The sequence below is a fragment of the Oryzias latipes genome, chromosome 19, assembly GCF_053564925.1.
Source record: "Oryzias latipes strain Hd-rR chromosome 19, Olatipes_Hd-rR_3.1".
Lineage (NCBI taxonomy): Eukaryota > Metazoa > Chordata > Actinopteri > Beloniformes > Adrianichthyidae > Oryzias > Oryzias latipes.
Genome location: NC_136255.1, coordinates 16,162,507 through 16,182,462, shown reverse-complemented (window position 1 = coordinate 16,182,462; position 19,956 = coordinate 16,162,507). Strand labels below are relative to the sequence as shown.

The following is a 19,956-nucleotide window of genomic DNA, read 5'->3' as shown; positions in this document are numbered from 1 at the left end:
CTAGTGTGTGGATGCGTATCAATGTCCCGGTGACGGTCAGAGGGGCCATCGGCGTGAACTGGGAGCCACGCCTCTGTCAGTCTGCCCCAGGGCAGCTGTGGCTACAACAGTAGTTACCATCACCAAGTATGAATGAGGAGTGAATGAATAATGGACATACATTGTAAGTACTTTGAGTGTCTGGAAAAGAGCAGCTAATTCAAATTCATCATTTTCATTATTATAACACTTCAAAGAAAATGGATTCAAGTGCAGAAGAAATCCAAAAATGTTTCATAAAACAGGTAGAAAAAAAGAGGCGCATGTCTGTTCCTTTAGGTTGCATTGTGATGTGGTGGTTAGTACTCTCTTCTTGTGGCGAGAAGGCTCTGCTTTGAATCCCGGTTTGTTCTTTTCTGTGTGTAGTTTGTATGTTTTCCCTGTGCAAGCGTGGGTTTTCTCCAGACACTCCGGTTTCCTCCCACAGTCCAAAAACATCCTTCATCGGTTAATTGATTATTCTACATTGTCCCTAGGTGTGATTGTTAGTGTGGCCCTGCACCAGACTGGCAACTTTTCCAGAGGTTCCCCAACCTTTGTCAAACAGTAGCTGGGATAGGCTCTAGCAATCCCATGACCTCAAAGGACTTTCAGTGGGTTTGGAAAATGAATGGATGGTCTGTACTCTTTACAAACAATATTTTTTGGACAAATGTTCTGATGGGGCTTTGGTATTTGAGAATATTGACCTATAATTGTCATTTGAAGGGAGCAAACAGTTGTGTGATCATAAAAAAATGACTAACCGTAAATGGCAAGCTAAAGTATTTTGCAAGATCAAACACATTTTCATGAAAATGACCACATGGGTGCTGAAACTTTTGTTTTTTTTTCCAAATCAGTGTATCTTCGATACACTAGTACTGATGCATGCGGTCCGAGACAGTCTTCCTTCATCCTTCATTCCAGCTGAGACGGTATCAATCACACAAGGCCCTCGTGATAGATAGGCAATTTAATAACACTGGAAGCAGAAATAACTTCACTCTCTCAATCCTTGACCTTACAGAGCGAGGCAGTCAGTTTGGTTAAAAGCCACAGATTTCACGTAAAATGGATTTTTCTTTTGGATCAATCACAGAGGAAACATTTGAGCTAAACTGGCCACAGAGAGCTGCCATTAATGAATAATTGCTTTGGTCACAGATTTATACGCTGCCTTCTCATCCTTTTAGCACGGTCTGTTCACAAAAACTAATTTTGACTGCAGGCTTTTCAACCCAAACAAAACACAAGGCAAGCAGGTTTCTAGTAAAGGAAAGGAACCGCCTTTGGTGGAGGAACCGTCTCAGCATGGGTGGAGCTGGAGGATTAAAAAAAAAATTCACAACAGTCGCCTAAAAAGTGCACTGGACACAAAGAACTTAATAAAACATGTCATAAGTTCAAAGTATATCTATGGATCACAATTTCATTTAACCAAATAGAAATGCGAAAAAATGTTAAGATTTTAATTGGGCAAACATCCCGTCTAAAAAGCAGAATAAGAGGTCTCCTCCAAAGGTTTAAATTAAAAAGCAGCTAGAAGAACAAGAATTTTAGTTTTTATTTTAAAAGCAATCATAAGAAAACACAAATAAGTTTGATCGTGAAAGGAAATCCAACTCAACTGAATCACGCTCCAACAAAGCAGCTGCTACAAGATGCACCTGTGGTCGAGTTTTTGCCAGAACATCTTTTAATAAGTCTCTTTGAGGATATCAGTTTACAGATTAATGGGAGTTGGCCAGGAGCCTAATCACCTCAGTGTAAAACACTCTGATTAGGAAAATGTAATTTTAAACTTTAAGCATGTCTTCTGCAAAGATCTGTTCGCGATATTTTAGTCACCTTGAGAGAATCCTATAAAAACATTAGGTTTGCTGATGACTGGTCATTGAAATGTATCTTTTTAGATCTAGATTAGCCTGTTTTTCAATTTGATCTCGTATAAAATGCCATTTTGGCATCAAGCATCTCTTCTAATATAAATAGTGTTTACATCGCATAAATAATGTTTTAAGATGAAAATAATTTGTAGATCAGTCTTGTCCCCAAAGACCAGACATGCTGCAAGTTTATTTTAACAAGTCAGTTACTTCGATTACAGGAAAATCAGAAAAAAAAAACCTAAATAAAACCAAGAACCACTTAAAAGTGTTGACAAATGGGCGTGAGTGCCCAAAAAGGCCACCGCCCCTTGGGTTTCAGTAAACATATCAATATTTAATCAATGAGTGATAATACGTCTAATTTGTACCCATGATTCAACACTGCAGGAATCTTCAGCCAAGGGACGAAATTCACTTGGATTAAGTGATTAATTGTAAAGCCATTTTCAAACTCTATACGACCTTAGTGTTTTTTTGTGTTTAGCTCATCTTCATTGCAAAAGCGAGGATCCTCAAAGACCTGAACATAAAAGATCTTTGCCCAAAAAAACACATCTCCTCAGGAATTCCACCAAAACCCAAGAGCTTGTGCTACATCTAAAAAAAAGTGGTTGCTATAAGTCTTAAGTGATCAAGTTCAATAGCATAACTGATTTATCATGCTTTAAGCATATGACTTGTAGTGATTTATCACAGTGTTGCATCAAAGTGATTTTCTACGTGCAATTTGCCACATCATCAGTTTCTTTTCCGTTATTGTTTTGGCACATAGATTTTGATCACCGTCTTTAAAACTGCTTTCCTGCACAGAAACATTACAAGGTGAACACGGTTTCCAAAGTTAGTCACCCTTATATGTAATTAGCCCCAAATTATGATAAATTTAACAGTAATACTCAGTTCATCTCCAATTGAAATAATAAAAATGTGTAACTCATGAAAGTTAGTTTTTTACCTTTATTTTGTGAACAGTTGTATTTTTTCAGAGTTTTTTTTAAGTGTTTGTCCCTTTGTGCTGTCAGATATTTTTTTGTTTTTATGAAAGACTGAATTTTTCATATTTAAGCACGAACACAGTATCAATCAAGCGTTTGTTAAAGGTGGAGGCACTGGAGTTTGGAGATTGTGCTGAGAAACACTCCAAAAATCCTCAAAGCTGGAGATAATGTCTCTTTACTATTATAAACACACAAACATGTTAATGGCAGATCAAACCTTATAAAACCAATTATTCAACTTGTAAATGAAGTTCATGTCTGAAAACAAGTGACTGCATCTTCTTGATTTTATGGCAGACAGTCACCTAAAGGTCAAAAACCCCCATGACGCCCCCTGTGGAGGGATCAGTTCAGTGGGATCCTCCTGTGTGTCTGTGGTGGATCCCCTTCGGAGAGATGCCACCAAAGGTTTATTTTGAACTCAGCAAGCAACAAAGAGACTCCTTTCATCAGGCCCTGATACAGAGAAGACAAACAGCTCCACACTCTACAACAAGCACATTCAGTCCAGAAAACAATTGGTCTTTTAACCAATAGGATCATTAGATTACTTTTTTTGTAACTGGAGATCCTAGATATTATTTTTGTAGCTCATGAATATAAAATATTCACTATAATTACCATAAATAACAAAAATGAGCCAGAGTTTTTTTTCTATCACTACCATATAAACAAATATTACAGGTAAAACTGGCTTTTGATGACCCCCCAAAAAAGTTGAATCATAGAAATCACATTTCAAACTTCACTTCCTAAAAGGATGTTCTGCGATCCAATCTCTAACGAGGTGTCCTTTACAGTTGATATGAAGGGTGTGACCTTATTAAACTGCTAGTGAAAGAGTGAAGCAATAGCTGACAAAGAGAAATTAAAATGCAGCAGAGAAACCCATTCCGTCTGCAACATTCATGGGAAATAAAAGCAGTTTCATCCAAGTTATTGGCCAAATAAAAATAGTAGACTACGTGAACTAAAAATTTAATCTTAATTTATTATAAAGGGAAAGAAAAATCAAAGAAATCAAAGAAATGAGAATGGTTCACACAAAAAAATGTTTTCATGCAAATCACAAACACCAACTATAATCCTAACAAAAGCAATGTACAAGATAAGAAGTTATTTCACGACAATTTATGTTGCTTTTTAAACAAAATGGGCTTTTGAGATTTTTTTTGCCCTTTTTTTTTTTCCATCTACATAATTTACATTGACTTCATTGACTTGGTTGAGAAAAGAAAAAAGAAAAACGACAAACTAAGAAGACTTTATCCGTATTTCCTTCACTTTTCATATCATAGCTGCATTATGAGGACAGGCATTCTAAAACCATATTACTAATTCAGCAAACTAAACACAAGGAAGGTCACTTTATCTACTTAGGCAGTTCCGGTGTTTGTTTTTAAAGAGTATTGAATTGTTCGTACTCAGTGATTAAAGCCACATTTTATCATTCTTACAGCTAAATACATAAAAACATATTCAGAAATTCACCTTAAGGCAGTTATAAGGATGTTTTCATTCCTGGAGGAGTGATGACTCTACAGCTGCAAGGACTTAATGGATACCCATCAGAACATGTTGTCTGGTATAACCTAGCTGGAGTCATCAGACGCCGGCGAGCAGCCAACCTGCTGGTAGATGAAGTCGTAGAGGCTGACGCTGGGGCGCCGAATCAGGCAGCTTTTACACACCGAGCTGTAGTACTGCCCCAGCAGGTCAAACACTTCCCCTGTGACAAACACGAAGATTTTATAAGCTTAGCTACATCATGCGTGGGTTTTCTCCGGGATCTCCGGCTTCCTTCCACCGTCCAAAAACATGCTTCATAGGTTAATTGGCAACTCTAAATTGTCCATAGGTGTGAGTGTGAGAGTGAATGGATGTGTGATTGAGGATATTCTACCCTGCGACAGACTGGCGACCAGTCCAGGGTATCCCTTGCCTACGCCCAAGTGGCCGGGATAGGCTCCGGCAACCCCATGACCCCGAAAGGGAATAAACGGTAAAGAAGATGAATGAATGAATGAATGAGCTACATCATTGTTTTATGGAACTATTTTATCAAATAAAAAACTCTAAAGGAAATGCATAAAAATACATTTTCCTAAAGTTCCAATCCAATAATCTTTTGATCTATTTTAAAAGCGTTCCTAATGGGATTTTAATAATGATCATGCCGCTTTTAAACAAAATCGAAAAATCTGTGTCGTTTTCTAGGAAATAGTTTCTGCAGAGCGACAGCAGTTCATCATAAATTTGCTTGAGTTGTGGGTGGGACCGTTGGTGGGGAGAAAGCCCGCCCAAACTTCCAGTCATCCATTCGTTTAAACGCTCCCTTGCTTTAGCTTTTATTTGAAAAGCAATAATAAGAAAAAACAAATACGCTTAATTGTGAAAGGAATCTTGGCGTTAAGCTAATATTTTAGCAACATGCTAGCTTTTTGGGCTAATTTGGAATCTATTGAGGGTATTTGGGCTAATTTGGAGTTAAGCAAATATGAAATCATTTTCAGAAGATTCTTACCGCAACTTGTTAAATTGCCAAAGCATCTTGAGGGACCACATTCAGCAGAAAGCATTCACACTAGCATTATTACATGTAATGCAATTATTTTACCATAATTTGAAAAAAAAAAATCAGGAAAATAGGATTTTCTGAATTTCTTTTCTCACTTTGTCTCTGATAGTTGAGGTATACCTATGATCAAAAGGCCTCTCTCGTCTGTTTAAGTGGGAGAACTTGCACAATTTGTGGCTGACTAAATACTTTTTTGCCCCACTGTGCATGGATCTAGTTGTCTCCAAGTGGATACATCAGAATGGATCAGAGCAGAACAGAGCAGAGAGCTTGTAGCCTGTCAATTGTAGGTACTGTGTCACATTGACAAGCTTTTTCAAAATCAATTCTTTTTTTGTCTGATCCTGCTTCACAGCAATTTGAGTAAAGAAATACTCAGAATTGCAAATTTCATCTCACATTTACACACAAGAACATGTTAAAACAGGATTTTGGGTCTTGTGTATGTTTCTTTTACCAACGCTGATGTTCCTCTGGGTGAGGAAGGAGTGCATGTTGTTGACATCTGTCATGAGTCGATTGTCACCAAAGGTGAAATAAGCTACATCCCGGCCCGCCTCAGCAGCTGCCAGCATCTGGAGGAGAGCTAGACGGAAAGAAGGGAGCATTAAAGAACTCCAATGAGAGCGGCACACAATATGTCTCACTGCACTAAGTGCAGAAATACAAAACAACAATCCTTTGATAGGAAACGTTTGACTTTGCTATGCCACGGATTGACATTCTTTGTTATAATTAAGTAAAATTTAAAGAAAAAAAGCACCTTGAGTCATTCAGAGGCTAAAGTTTGTGTAACCTGCACAGTGAAATGTACAGAACGAGGGGAATAGGTCTCACCCCCACAGAGAACTCTGGATCAGTTACAAAGGAAAGCCAGGACTGGCACTGGAGAGCTGTAAATATTTGAGAGATTGAAAATATGTCTGCTATCTAATTAGAGCTACTGCTAAGGTAATGAGCAGAACTGAACCAAATTATATATATATATAAAAAAAGGAGAATATTTAAACTTTTCAGAAGCTTTGCTTTCACACAGCTTTCAGAAAATAAGTTGCTGCAATTAAAAAAGCAAAAACCCAGACGGGTGGCTGTGTGTGGTCACAGAAGGCAGATCCAGTCTGACAGCATCTAAATTATGAGACTCTTTCCCAGAAGAACGCCATTAAGCAGACAGAGGGGTATTGTGGCTATTAGGTAGCCATACCTCTCTATCGCTAATTATTAGTTATCCAATAATAGACAGTTTGTATAAACAAAAGGCTTGGAGTCACATTGCAGAAAAAAAAAGCAGTTAGGAGAAGCAAAGTATAAAAAAAACCTGTGACTTCCTGCAAAGAAAAACGGATTCAGCAGCACTGCAACAAAATACACACACACAGAAGATGAAAAATCTGACAAATTGATGAACTCAAGCTGGAAATCTATTCCACTAGAATATTATAGTTGTCAAGTAATCAATAGGAGGAAGGCCACTAACAGTAGCCTTCCTTAAGTAAAGTAATGTATCTTTAGAAGACAAATGGGTGTAGATGCAGTTCTTGTGGAGCTTCTGCTAAATGTGAAATACATTCTATTATATGTAGGCAAATGGTGTCTAAAAAAGGTTCATCTGACACCTATTTTGTTCTGAAAACACACTGCCTGATGTACCTTTCAGACGCGTGTCCCCTCCAAAAACTCCACAGCCCCAGTTGCCTGTTGCCACTGCAGCCAGGTTTTTACTGTCGGTGTCAGGACGGGAAAAACCACAGTAAGCCTGAATGCGGGTCACAAAGAAGAGATACAACATCGGCAAAAGCATTTTAGCAAAAATGAGAAATCACAATTTCATTTTGCTGCAACTAACTCCTTCCAGATTACTTAAAATCTGCCTCATAGCTTTAGACATTTGTGTCTTTTTTTTGCACTGAAGAGAAATTGGCTAAAATATTGTATGAGATTTGCATATGTTTAACACGTAAAACTTTTGCTTAAATAAAGGAATGACTGACATTATTCTGAGGTTTTAATCTGCTAATTTTTTTTGTTAAAAACATTACTCTAGTTTCACAGTACTGCTACAACAAGATACCAAATCTAAAGGTGTGGGGATCTGGGAAATGGAGTTTTTTGTGGCCTGGAAACATTTTTTTCTGTTCAGGGCTCCAGACTGCGACCAATTGCTCGCATTTTGCGACCAAAATTTGAGAGTGTGCGACTAAATTTTACATCCAGTCGCACATGTGCGACCAGTAGATTTGCCTCCCCCACCCTCCGTATTTTTTTATACATTAAATGTGGAAGGGGCACGTCAATGATCAATGAAATAATCTGAGACGCGAGCGCAGGCAGACACACAAACTCGCGCACATACTCATGAAACGCGAGCACACACTCTCGCGTGATTCCTGTGTGTGAGGCGGACACTGCGTGTGAGAAGAATAAGTCACTGTAAGTGGCTAAAATATGTGGAGGGGGCGGGGCCTAGAGATATTCGCGCGCGCGTTAACATCCGTGGGAAGGAAACGGAGACAAATATAGTCACAACGTGATATGTGCGTCTGAGCTATGAGCAAGCGAACTATTGATTCGTTCTTCCGGCCTGCGGCTAGTGTACCAGTGCCAGAGTGTACAGCAGGGGTCTCAAACTCGCGGCCCGCAGGCTATTTGCGGCCCCAAAGATGATATTTTGCGGCCCCAGCCTTAAATGAAAATTTAATGTTACTGCAGCCCGCCAGTTTTAATGAATGACACTTTTTCATTGTCGTGCACGGAGATGACCAACCAATCACAGTGGGGTAAATGACTCTTGGGGGCGGGACAATGACAGGGCTTGAAAGGAGGACACCTGACAGCCCCCTCCCTCCCCGGACCACATTAAGTAGTTCCTTACTTTCCTTTCTAGAACGTATCTATTCGCTCGTAATTTTCTAAATACATGCAGTCCGTGCTGAACTTTTCTCTGGGTCCCACAGACCCGGAGGAAGGTTAAGTTTTGGTTACGGTTACGGCGGCGCATCAAACGGTTTATGCACGGCTGTTACGGCAGCGGGAGTCGGGTCAGCTGAGGAGAATAAATGTCCCCCACGTACGTGCGTGACAGCTAACGGGGCTTGAAAACGGGGCTACGTGGGGAAAATGCAACGATAGACGTGTTTGAGATGAACCGGCACCTCGCCTGGATCGTTGGGGAGACCAGGCCGGGGGGGGGTGGGGGGGGGGGGGGGGGGTGGGGTGGCGCTGTGGGATAAAGGCGAATCTGCAGCAAGACTAAAGGACAACAGGAAGTTGGAGTTGTCCTAAACATTCAATTTAGTTTTAATATTCCTCTCCCCCTTAGTGTGATCTGTGTTATTATATATTTATTTTACGATTATTTTAATGTTTTGTAATGCATGTAGCCTTTTTTTATGAATTGGTATTTTAAATTATTTTAATTAATCACTCAACTACAAAAACCATCAGGACACATGTCCCATAATGCATTGTTTTGTAGTCTGTAGGGCAGCTTTCAGTCAGTTCAGTTTCCAGCTGTGTCCGGGTAGGTTTGCCCCTTGCTCTCATCCCTTTCTCGCAATATTTTTGTGATGATTGACAGTTGATGTTGGAGCAAAAACAAAAATATATGTCTCACACCAGGTGATCTGCGCAGCGTTGAGTCCACCTGGGTGATCTCAAACACGCTTATTGTGCATCTTGGCTGCACCTATTTGGTGTCACAAAGATAAATTCCCATCAGTTTTCTTTACTATTCGTACTGTCATGACAGCGATGCTGCTGTCAGTTTACCTGTTGTTGCATTTTCAAAAGTGAAGAATAAAATGTGACACTGAATCAGAAACAGCACATTCTAATTTCTGCATCTATTATTAAAGTATTTATTAGTAATACAGTGGAAATTAGTAGATTTGGTCAGCATGTTGATTTACGGTATGCGCCCCTAAATTTACTGGTTGTGCCCCTAAAATTTTCAGTTAGGGGCCACTGTGCTCCTAGTGAAAAAAGTTAGTCTGGAGCCCTGCTGTTAGTTAAGTGTGTGAAGCTTTACTCGCTGCATTCCACAAAAAAGTTTTTTTGGGACAACTTTCAAGCAAAAACCACAACATGAAGTGTTGCAGCCACTCAATTACTGAGATAATATTCTAAATGGCAAAAAAAAAACCTGTACCATTTGTAAGAATCTGGACATTGATTTTTACATCGAAAATAAACATTCTCCCCCCCCCCCCCCCCCCCCGTCCAATAATATATTTTCCTTGTAAATGACAGATTTGACATTTAACTGAACATTGTTCAAACTGGGATTGATCTTCACGCTGTCGCATTTTTCACGGCCTTGTCAGAACTGCCAAACACCTCTTAAGCTTTCCTGACAGCAGACCTGACAACATCTTGATTTTCTATTACAAATAAGAACAGCACTACCAAACAGATTATGCAAACAGTAAAACCCCTGTTAGCTAAATAAAAAGGTACCAACTATGATCTGATTAGTTACTCCCTACATAAATATACTATTCATATTCATTCATTCTGGCCAAATTAGAGTGCATTAGCATTATGTTTGTTATGTATTCAATCATGGCATACTGTGTTCATGACGTTTCTTCACAAATCATATATTTACCCTTTTTAAAGTAAATTAATATTCCTTGGATGAACATTCAAGTTAGAAGCTTTTTAAATCAGACAGTAGTTGGTTTGACACTTCAATGTTTGAATCTGCGCAACACGATCAAGAAATAAAAGGGAATATAGTAGAATTGTTTCTGTAAACTCATAAAGAATACATGGATAAGGAAAATTAAATCCTTAAATCTGAGAAACTACCCGAAGAGCCTCACAAAAAAATAGCAAAAATAACAAATTTAAGAAGAAGAAGAAAATGTATGGTGAAGTACTTAAAGAGACACAAACCAAAAACTCCAACAGTCAGAAAATAAAGAAAAAGCAGGAAGAAGGCAGGAAAAAAACAACAACCCTGACCTTGTTAAGTTCTCGGGTAATTTTGTCAGGATGAAACTGTTCAAGAAAGTTCTTGAACTGCATGGCATCAATGGCCACAATCTCTGTGCATCTTCTCTGCCAGCCATCCCTGAAAAGAAATAAATGAAGAATATTCAATATCATGACAAAATTAAAAGCAAAAAAATATTGGCTTCTCCTAAATTCTTCTTCTTTTGATGACACTTTATAAATGGTTAGGAGGATCGTTCATTATGATTTGTCTTTATTTAGACATCAGTGACTGTTGTTGTTGACTGATGTTCAGGTGATTCATCCTGAAGTCTTTAGACTTTAGAAAAATATCTCAATATCAATGTTGCATCAGAAGAAAATGTATCGAACCATCGCTAAAATCGGTGACTGCAAAAACAAGACATCCAACTGTTGAAACCATAGATCCAAAAATAAAAATAAAACATGACCTTGGAGTTGCATCTTGGTGGCTGCCGCCCCACTGGTAGGTCTGGGAATAGCCTGTATATTTACTGAACTGTTGAGTTCCTAAAAGACAGTAAAATTCATTCAAGCTGTACCAATGAAAGAAAAAAATTGCATAAAACATAGTTTTTTAGAACACAATTTAAACAAAATACTAATAAACATGTTCGAAGTACTAATGCAGAGAACATTATGGCTTAGCAACACCAGTTAGTGGCTCAAAAACTAATCTAAAACCAATTTTCATTTATACTTTAAAACATAAAAACGTACTGTAACATTCAGAACAATAAATTCCTGTCACCGGCTGTGCCGGTAGTAATTTGTCTGATGCGATTAGATGAAAATCAGGCAGCAGTGCTTTTGACAAGAGGAAATTCAACTTATTGGCTTCCAGAAATGATGCAGCACTGACTGACCACCAGCCTACAGGGAAACGCACAACAGCCTGAAAAGGGAGAAAACGGCACCGCCATTTGTCAGCACCTGCTTTTTAGGAGGTTTTGCAGAGGCAGCTCACGCGAGGCGGTGACTGACCAACATGATTATCTAAAGAGCTTCAAAAGAGCATTTACAATAAAAATAGACAGAATTTTTACCTTGAATCTACATTTCATAAAATTAGACAATCTTTCTTTCTGTAACTAATCAGCAAAATTCCTTTCAAAAGTTTATTGTTTTTGCATGTTGATGGCTAAAAAACTATAAAATGAAATAAAGTAGAACTGTGGTAAGGCAAGGCCACGTTCTGCAAAATCAGTATGATTAATAGCAGCAGTGTAATACAAGGCATGGACTGCAAATAAATGACAGTTAATTATATTCACAAAATGTCAGGCATTTAGACAATGCATTTATTTCAAGTTATTCAATTTATTTTACAGGTTTATTTATTGAAAAATCCCAATAGTTAGGTTTGCTTGTTTATAGTATTGGAAAATATACCAAGAAGATAGAAAATATTACCTGTAATAATTATCAAGGCACTGTCGGCCACTATTTATATTAGATTTTTTGCCAAAAAGCAAAATACAATAAGAATAAAGAACCAAATATTTATGTTGTGAGTGATAGTGTGAAAAAAATCAGCAATAATTACATAAGTGAGAAACACCCCTGATATATATGAATACATATAATTCAATTTCTTTTATATAACAGGCTAAATCATTCCTAAGAACAATCTAATTAATATATATTATGAAGCTGGATTTTTTAATCTGCACAAACCTGTGACATTTCAGTTTTCCAAAAATATTACAATTCACTGATGAGCCATGTTTACATTTGAAAGGCACATTTTTCCAATAGTAGATTAATTATGCTTTTGGTATTTATGCAACACAATTGTCATCTGCAGTCATTTGTAGAGAGAAGCACAGAATTCTGTGTGGCTAGAGAAAAAGGCGTTTGTTTCCCTTCATCAATGTTGTAAAGGTTGCTTTATTCATGTGTAAATCCATCAAACCAAAAAGCCTTGCATTTTTAGCAGATGAGACACTGAAAGGTCAGAGGAGTACCAAGTTAATCTAAAGTGGTCAAATAAAACAATATTTTAAGATAATAAACATCAAATTTGTATATTCTAGTTATCCACAACTGTATAAAATTTGGGGCTTTTTTTGTTCTTTTTCTTGCTTGAATTGAGTTTCTTGCATTTGATGAACAGTTTTTGCCATTCAGGACCTCTCTTTGGTGCTATTTATACCTGTGATTGTCCCCATGCCAGCAAGATATCCAACAATTGAGGACAAATTTAATTAGCCAGAGCACTCTTGCAAATTTCAGAGCAAAAGTAAGATCCATTAGATTCCTTACTCTGTGACAAGATCTCTCACAGGGAATATGATTTACGGAATGGCAACGGTGCAGCCAAAGCTTGGACTTTTACACGACCCGTTTCAATAAAGATGATGGAATGGAAGAGTCCATTAGTGGAGAAGGTCTTGGGCGGTTCTTCCAGCTATAATTAATTTTGGGCCCATATAATCAAGTTAAGTGGTTTAAGTGAGGGCATGGAGGAGACGGCCAGAACAAAGTCTGAAGGTGACTCTCCCAAAAGAGAAGCTGTGATATCTTACTTCCTGTTTTTGTTTACAGTTTTGGTGATATTACTGTCTGCCACTGATTGCCAAATGGCAGGCGATGTTTTTGTCTTTATCTGAACAGTCTTCCTTTAGAGAAATAAAAGAAAAAGAGTTCTATTTTTATCATTTTTTATCCAAACATGAAGTCTGTTGCAGGAGTTTAAAAAGGACAAAGAAAAAAAGAAAACAGACAGGTGCCATCAGCCTCCTGCAAGGACCCCTGAGTCTAGCTCCTGTCACGAGGTTTCCAATAGCCTTCCTCACTACCGTTTTTATGTGTAAACATTGAATGGCGGAGCATAGTCTGGGGTGGGCATTACTCAACAGAAACCCAGCAGGGCAATCAGGAAAACTTCGTCTCCATCTTCAGTCTCTACCCTTTGCAGCCAATCAGAGGAGGCGTTTGACAGGAACAGAGGGCAAAAACACAAACTGCCATACAGGCCTTTCAGTGTCCTGCTGAGGCAGAGGGTGGTAAATTAAAGCTGAAGCCTTTGCTGTGTTTGACTGGAGAGGCACAAGTTTGTTTGTGTTCTTGTCGTCAGTTCACAAACTCCAGGCATTGTTGATCGACGAGTATTCTTCACCACTGACCTGTAATTATCAGACATTCATTGTCATCCAGCGCTTCGGTGAAAAGGCGAGAAACGATCAGCTCGGGATTTATGAGGAACCGGATCTCCTCCTGAACCAGACCGGTACTTGTGACCCCTCCTCCCACAAATTTGTTGGCAAAATCCACCTGAAAAATAAAGAGAAAATATTTGCAAAAGAAATGTGTGCTGACATATAAAAAGCAAACTTTCAAAAGCCTTTCGAGAACAGGGGGACAGAAGACAACACTTCTGTGCCCTTTTTATCTCATGAGGGACAGAATCAATGACAAGCTGAAGGGGAATGTAGTCATAGGTGCTGCCATTACTCTGACAATCTGTCCAGCATGTTAAAATGTAAAACACATGGAGCAGTACTGCAGCTCGAGGTACAGATCTTTCAGAACTCCTAATAAGTATTTTTTCTCATAGCCTTTGTTGGTGTAAAAATTAAAACAAAGATGTTTTGTCTCAGATACGTAGTTTATTTTGTTTTGTTTTTTAAACCGTATTTGGGAGACTCGCCTGCAGCTAACCTATACATAAAGCCCTGAAAGACATAACAAAAGCGTAAGCAGCAGCCTGATAGCTGATCTCCACAAACTGGTCACTCAACTCTGGGACAGCGAGCCAGCCTGCAGAGTCTGCTTTGACAGGCTGTCAAAAGCTCACCCCGCCCCTCAACCCGGCACGGCGTCCATCAATCGAAGCTGCTGTGCGCTCCGAAGCTGGCCGTGTGAGCACATCAACTGTCAGTTTGTGGCGACTTGAGGCAAACAAAAGGTGAAAGGCGGAGTGGGACATCCTGACAGTGTACGGGAAGTCAAGGCCAACACAGAGAGTGGAAAGGGCCCAGGGGCCTCGACCCCGCTCCCAGCTCACCCTCCCTCTGATGTGTCAGTGACTCCCTCAGAGGCGTTTCCAGCTGTAGTAAGCTTTCTGGGAGAAAAACTCAAGGATGGTGTGGCAAAGTGGCTGACGACAACAGGCGGCATTGAGCATGTGCTTCACGTACACATACTCTGAGTCTACGTCTCTGCAAGATCACGCTTCTCCAAGTCACACCATCACATTAAGATTCCTCACTACCAGTAAAACCTGATGTCTTACCTGAAGCATCCCAGACCCATCATCTTCAATGGTTCCATCACATGTGATGTGCAGTTTAGTAAGCTGAGTCTGTGAACTGAAACACAGTTGCTCCGGTTATTAAAGACTCACTTTGATGAAAATGGTGTTTTTAACATGTTCTTGTAGCATTTTTCTGACGATGGAAGACAAGTATAAAGAAAATTAGGATTCAATTTGCGTTTCTGAGTATTTCTTTGTTTAAATTTTTGTGAATCAGTTAAAAAAGAGCTCATTTGTGACGTAGAATATACGCTGGGCAGGCCACAAGCTCTCTGCTCTGAGCTCTCAGCGACGGGGAGGGGGGGACTGCTCGGTCCCGCCCACAACTCAGAGGTGAATTGCTAATGAGCTACTGTTGCTCTGCAGAAACTACGTCCTACAAAACGACATTGGTTTTTGATTTGGGCTAAAAGCGACATCTTTGTTATTAAAAAACCACTGGGAACTTGTTTTTTTGAATAGATCAAAACATGATCATAGTGAGACTAAAGCAAGTGAATTTTAGAAGAACACTTTTTTTTTTAATTTTCTTTTCTAAAAACAAACCTTCTCCAGACGGGAGATTTGTCCAAAACCTTTCGTGAGAATGTGACAAGTCCAATAGGCTCTGAGGAACACACAAAAGTCACAAACATGTCAAACAAAAACTTCACTAGAGCTAGATATAATTTTTGTCCAAAAAATAAAACAAATATGCACCTACTTTGTTCAGTAACACTTTTAAAATAACACATCAGTGTTTTCAGCTTTTCTATCTTCTTTGGAGAGGATCCCTCAAACAGTCTGATGAGAGAAAGAAAGAAATTAAAAAAAGACATTCAATTATTCTTTGTTTGCCAAACTCACTTTTAGAATCAAGTAGGTTTATTAAGGCATTCCAGTCCGAAATCTTCTAGACAACCTAAAACCAGACCAGCAAAAAGTGCTTCTCATAAAAGCATCGCTCCAGAGACACATGACCTCCATTTTAGCCATGTGAGTTCAGTCATGCTTTAACTTTTGACGTGAATTAATCCATCTCTCTGTCAGCTTCCTTTTCAAGCACTGGCCGATTATGTAGAGACTTTCTTTGCAGCTACGACAACAAAGTCGCCCGAGGCTTGCCACCACAGAGTAACACTGATGCCATTTCACAGCACTTACACAAAAGAATGAAGGAAAGGGCGGAAAAGTGGGATCCATCTCTAGTGATATATTAAGAGCCACTGTGTCTCTTTTAAACAGCGTTGTCCTCAGGAAGCAAAAGGCTACACACATATTCAAATGCAGTCCAAAGCTGCTGGCAGTGAGGTGTAGTGGAAGACGCCCCCATTTTCATCCAACTCTACCAGAAGCCCCATGGTCTCACGGCACAACAACAACAAAAAAAGGACAAATTTCATGGAAAGGAAATATTGACAAAAGCTTTGCGCACTAAAAGCCCCTTAAGGAATCTGAAACGTATTTATTCAAGCTCACTCCAGCCTTCATTTCTTCTTTTTAACCCTCAGGGAGAAAAGAAAAAAAGGAAGTACAAGCATCTCAAAGTCCCCAGGAAAAGGTTGTTGACATCAGCTAGCCTGTGATGAGAGCAGCCTTTTAGAAACGAGGATATTTTTGGATCAATAGAACACACTGATTTTTAACAATAAAACTGTTGATGTACCAAAAATTAAGGACTTCTTACAAACATGTTGACATCTGTATCATCAGAAATATGTTTGATCTATTTTGTGTTTTTCTGTTGACTTTATTTTTACAATTCTAGGACGTTTATGTTTATAAAATTCTGTTGTAATTTCAATTTTCCTAAATATGAGTGGTCAAAAGCTGCACCACAGAATGAATCTAGTTTTCTCTTCCATTTAGATAATTACTTACTGCTTGGTGTCAAAAGATAAGGAGAACCTAACAAACCAAAGATCTGAAGACAGATTTCAAATTAAAAATGGATGGTGAATGGGGCACTTGTACAGCATCTTCAATGTTTTCCTTAAAACTGTTTTCATCTGAACATAAAAAGTACTTTATTCATGCTTTCTAAAATGTAAAAATATTTTAGAGCCCTCTTGAAAGCTACAAATGGTGCTGCTTATATTTTTTTCGATATTGTTACACATTTTATTTATTCTTACCTTAAAACATTAAATTTTTCTTTTAAGAAAAATAATGAAGAAATTATTTAAAAAGAATGATATCTAACAACGAGTGTGCTGTGTGTCCTAGATCACCAAGGAAAACACAGTAATAAAATTATAAATAGAATGAGGTATTTGTTGCAGGGTTAGCCCTAACCTTTCTAAACTGATTTTTACACCAGTAAAATGTTTATTTTCCTAAAAATTATGAGTTAACAAGCAGTTTATTGTTAAAGAGCTGACATGTAAATACCACTGGGGTCTTTAGAACGCCTTAAATATCTGGCAGTAGCACAAATACAGAACGAGACACAAAATACTGAAAGGCTTTATACTGATCCCATAGACATCTGTAGGAGACGCAGCGCTTTACCGCCCCCTTGCAAAGATGAGGTGTCCATTTCAGTTAACTGTATGAGCTCAATATGCAAATGAAAGCACAATAAAGGAAGATGCTTTGTGAACATGTTACCTGAAGAAGTTTATATCTGGGAAGTTGGAGTACTCTGCCTTTCTGGAGTTCCGTCGAGGAAAGGTGCAGAAGAAGGCATTGGCGAGCAGACACGCCGCCTGCTCCTGAGACATGGTGATGGAGTGATTCATGCCTCTTTTCAGGAGAGGTATTGGCTGGAGGAGGAACGGAGACACAGCTAAAGAAGGTCAAACTCATTTGTTTTGATGGTTTTCTCCACATTAAATACAGGTATGATGCAAAAATGTCATCATTCATCTGGAACCATCTTGTGGGGTTTTAATCAAGATGTATTTCTACTTGTGCATGAGGCCACGGACAACTAGAATAGAAAATAAAAGGACAGACATGCTTAAACATATACCCTTTGTGTGGGTTTCTGCTGTTAACAGTATAATCAATCGTGGCCATATGACAAGTGGTAAAAAAAACTAAACAGTTTTAATCAAATTTACATTTTTAAAGTAAATATCTAACTTGCTGCAAAAGAAAAAAAATCCCTGGTCTTCTAAATGAACATACTGAGAGCGCGGTCAACAAAGGACATCCACTTTCAATAGGCTTTGATCACAACATTTCTGCTGCCGTTTCATGATGACATTTGTCACGTTGTGACCTTTGCCATCAACCTACTGCGCTGAACTTCTCCATGAACCTAGTTAGTTATTGATGTTACCTTGGTGCACAGTTCAGATGCTCTCATTGCTAATTGCACCATGTCTGGCAGCAGGGAGTTAAACAGATGTTCAGCAGCATCAGGCTCCAGGACCTTGGAGAGAGCAAGAGATCGGTTTATGTTTGTTGCTCTGCCATGAAATACAGCTGTGACATTATTAGCTGTCAGCGTTGATTAGTTTCAGACAGACAGATAAGATTCACTTGTAAAAAAAAAAAATTACAAAAAACAACTTTTTTAGAGTGAAATATAAGCAATATAAATGACCAGGACAGCTAAGCAAATCTAAACCTGTTCTGACCGCTCTTCTAATGGGATTTTGGAATAAAGGTCAATGATATGACTTCAAATAGAACACATGTTCAATTGGACCGCACAGGTTATACAATTATATACATTTATTTTCCAAATCAAGCAAACAAATTCCCAAAAGTAAACTTGTACTCAAATGTGATCTGAGAATCATTTTCCTGTAGGATGATGGTGCTGACTGCATCCCTGGCATGGTTTCTATTTATGACAACATTACCAAATATTACAGGAACAAACCCATCAACCATGCTTCTTCTCTTAAAGACGTGATATACTACTTGTGTTTACACCCATACTAGGAACAAAATGTCAGAATGATCAATCACAGAGGAGTGTCATCGAGGTGGCACAGCCTTTTCTGGACAAGATGCAAATGAACCATTGTTTGAAATAAAAGAGGCGTAGCATATACCTATAAGACAAAAGGATTGGGTAGGTGATTTAGGGAAGGAAATTTATATTAGGAAGCCTGACTAAATGCTGTCATAAGTAATGACCAGGCTGACATCATAAACTGTTCCTATGGGGGTAATAAATGTAGCCAGCTGACAGCTTGGGACAGTAGATATAGCTGAGGTAATATAAAGCAAGCTCCCTAAATCAGAAGACAGTGCATCAAATCAGCTGAGCTAACTGTCTGTGTGACTTAATATGGGCCTGTACATCACACCAGACTGACAAAGCAATCAAGCAAGATGTGGGGGTGTGGACAGTGAGGAACCAGTACCACAGACCGCTGCAAGTGGGACTGCCACCCAGGTGGCAGCAGCTGGGTATCTGAATACATAATATTTACCAGGGCATCTCTCGCTCTAATAATTCTGACAAAAAAAAGGTAGTCTGTTGGATCAACCCATGAACACATGACTGTGTAGAAATAAACCACTTTTGTGCTCGCAACTATATCCTGGTTGGGCTGCTGTCCATCAACAACTATTCTGATATTCATAGGAAATAGGAGCTGAGATGAATATTCTATGAAGGTGCCAGGCCCGTCACTTCATGCCATTCATATTTACTTTCCTCTGACACTCAAATTCTACATGCTTGAATCTAGCATGAAGGCTGAGGAAAAGTAATGTGACAAATAGGGGAAGTGGTTCACACCCATTGGTTTATTTTCACCGTAACTGTTACTCAACAATGGAGGTTCAATTTTTCTTTCCACATGTAAAACCTTTAACCATAAATGTGATCTTTTTTTAATCTTTACTTTACACAATAGACTGCAACATTACCTTTATTTTTGAAAATACAAAATATTTGATTTTCAAAATAAAAGAGAAGGTTTACGTAACCTAGAAGGTATATAAAAATACAAATAAAAATTGTATCTATTGTTTTGTCAACACTACGACAGAGTTAAAAAGTAAAATTATGAGATTTAAAGTCTTAAATTTACGAGAAAGAAAAGAAAATAAATTTATTACTTAAAAGTCGTAATTAAGAAGAAAAATTGTTTGTAAACTGGCCCTAAAACTGTCGTACATCACAACCAATTTCCATATTTTTATTATGTTGATGTGTTTTAAGAGTGAAGACTTTAAAGACATTACATAAATGAACATTTATGAAGTTAAAACTACAAAAAAGGCAAACAAATGAGTGCATGGCTGTACTTTCAAGAATTGAAAGAAAAATACTATGGGGAATGAATG

The 19,956-nt window shown here is 38.5% G+C and overlaps 1 protein-coding gene across 1 annotated transcript in view; it reads right to left on the bottom strand.

Annotated features, from left to right (window-relative positions):
* Positions 1 to 3,874: 3,874 nt before the first annotated feature.
* The window catches only part of LOC101173419 (poly(ADP-ribose) glycohydrolase), a 16,729-nt gene continuing 647 nt past the window's right edge, over positions 3,875 to 19,956 (bottom strand). Inside the window, exons 2-12 of the mRNA XM_020712068.3 lie at positions 17,987 to 18,079; positions 17,311 to 17,465; positions 15,425 to 15,504; positions 15,268 to 15,328; positions 14,701 to 14,776; positions 13,592 to 13,739; positions 10,895 to 10,973; positions 10,452 to 10,560; positions 7,137 to 7,242; positions 5,944 to 6,072; positions 3,875 to 4,637 (exon numbers count right to left, since the gene is read on the bottom strand). Coding sequence (XP_020567727.2) covers positions 4,501 to 4,637; positions 5,944 to 6,072; positions 7,137 to 7,242; positions 10,452 to 10,560; positions 10,895 to 10,973; positions 13,592 to 13,739; positions 14,701 to 14,776; positions 15,268 to 15,328; positions 15,425 to 15,504; positions 17,311 to 17,465; positions 17,987 to 18,028 — 1,122 coding nt within the window. The 5' untranslated portion in view covers positions 18,029 to 18,079 and the 3' untranslated portion in view covers positions 3,875 to 4,500. The remainder of the gene's footprint in view (positions 4,638 to 5,943; positions 6,073 to 7,136; positions 7,243 to 10,451; positions 10,561 to 10,894; positions 10,974 to 13,591; positions 13,740 to 14,700; positions 14,777 to 15,267; positions 15,329 to 15,424; positions 15,505 to 17,310; positions 17,466 to 17,986; positions 18,080 to 19,956) is intronic.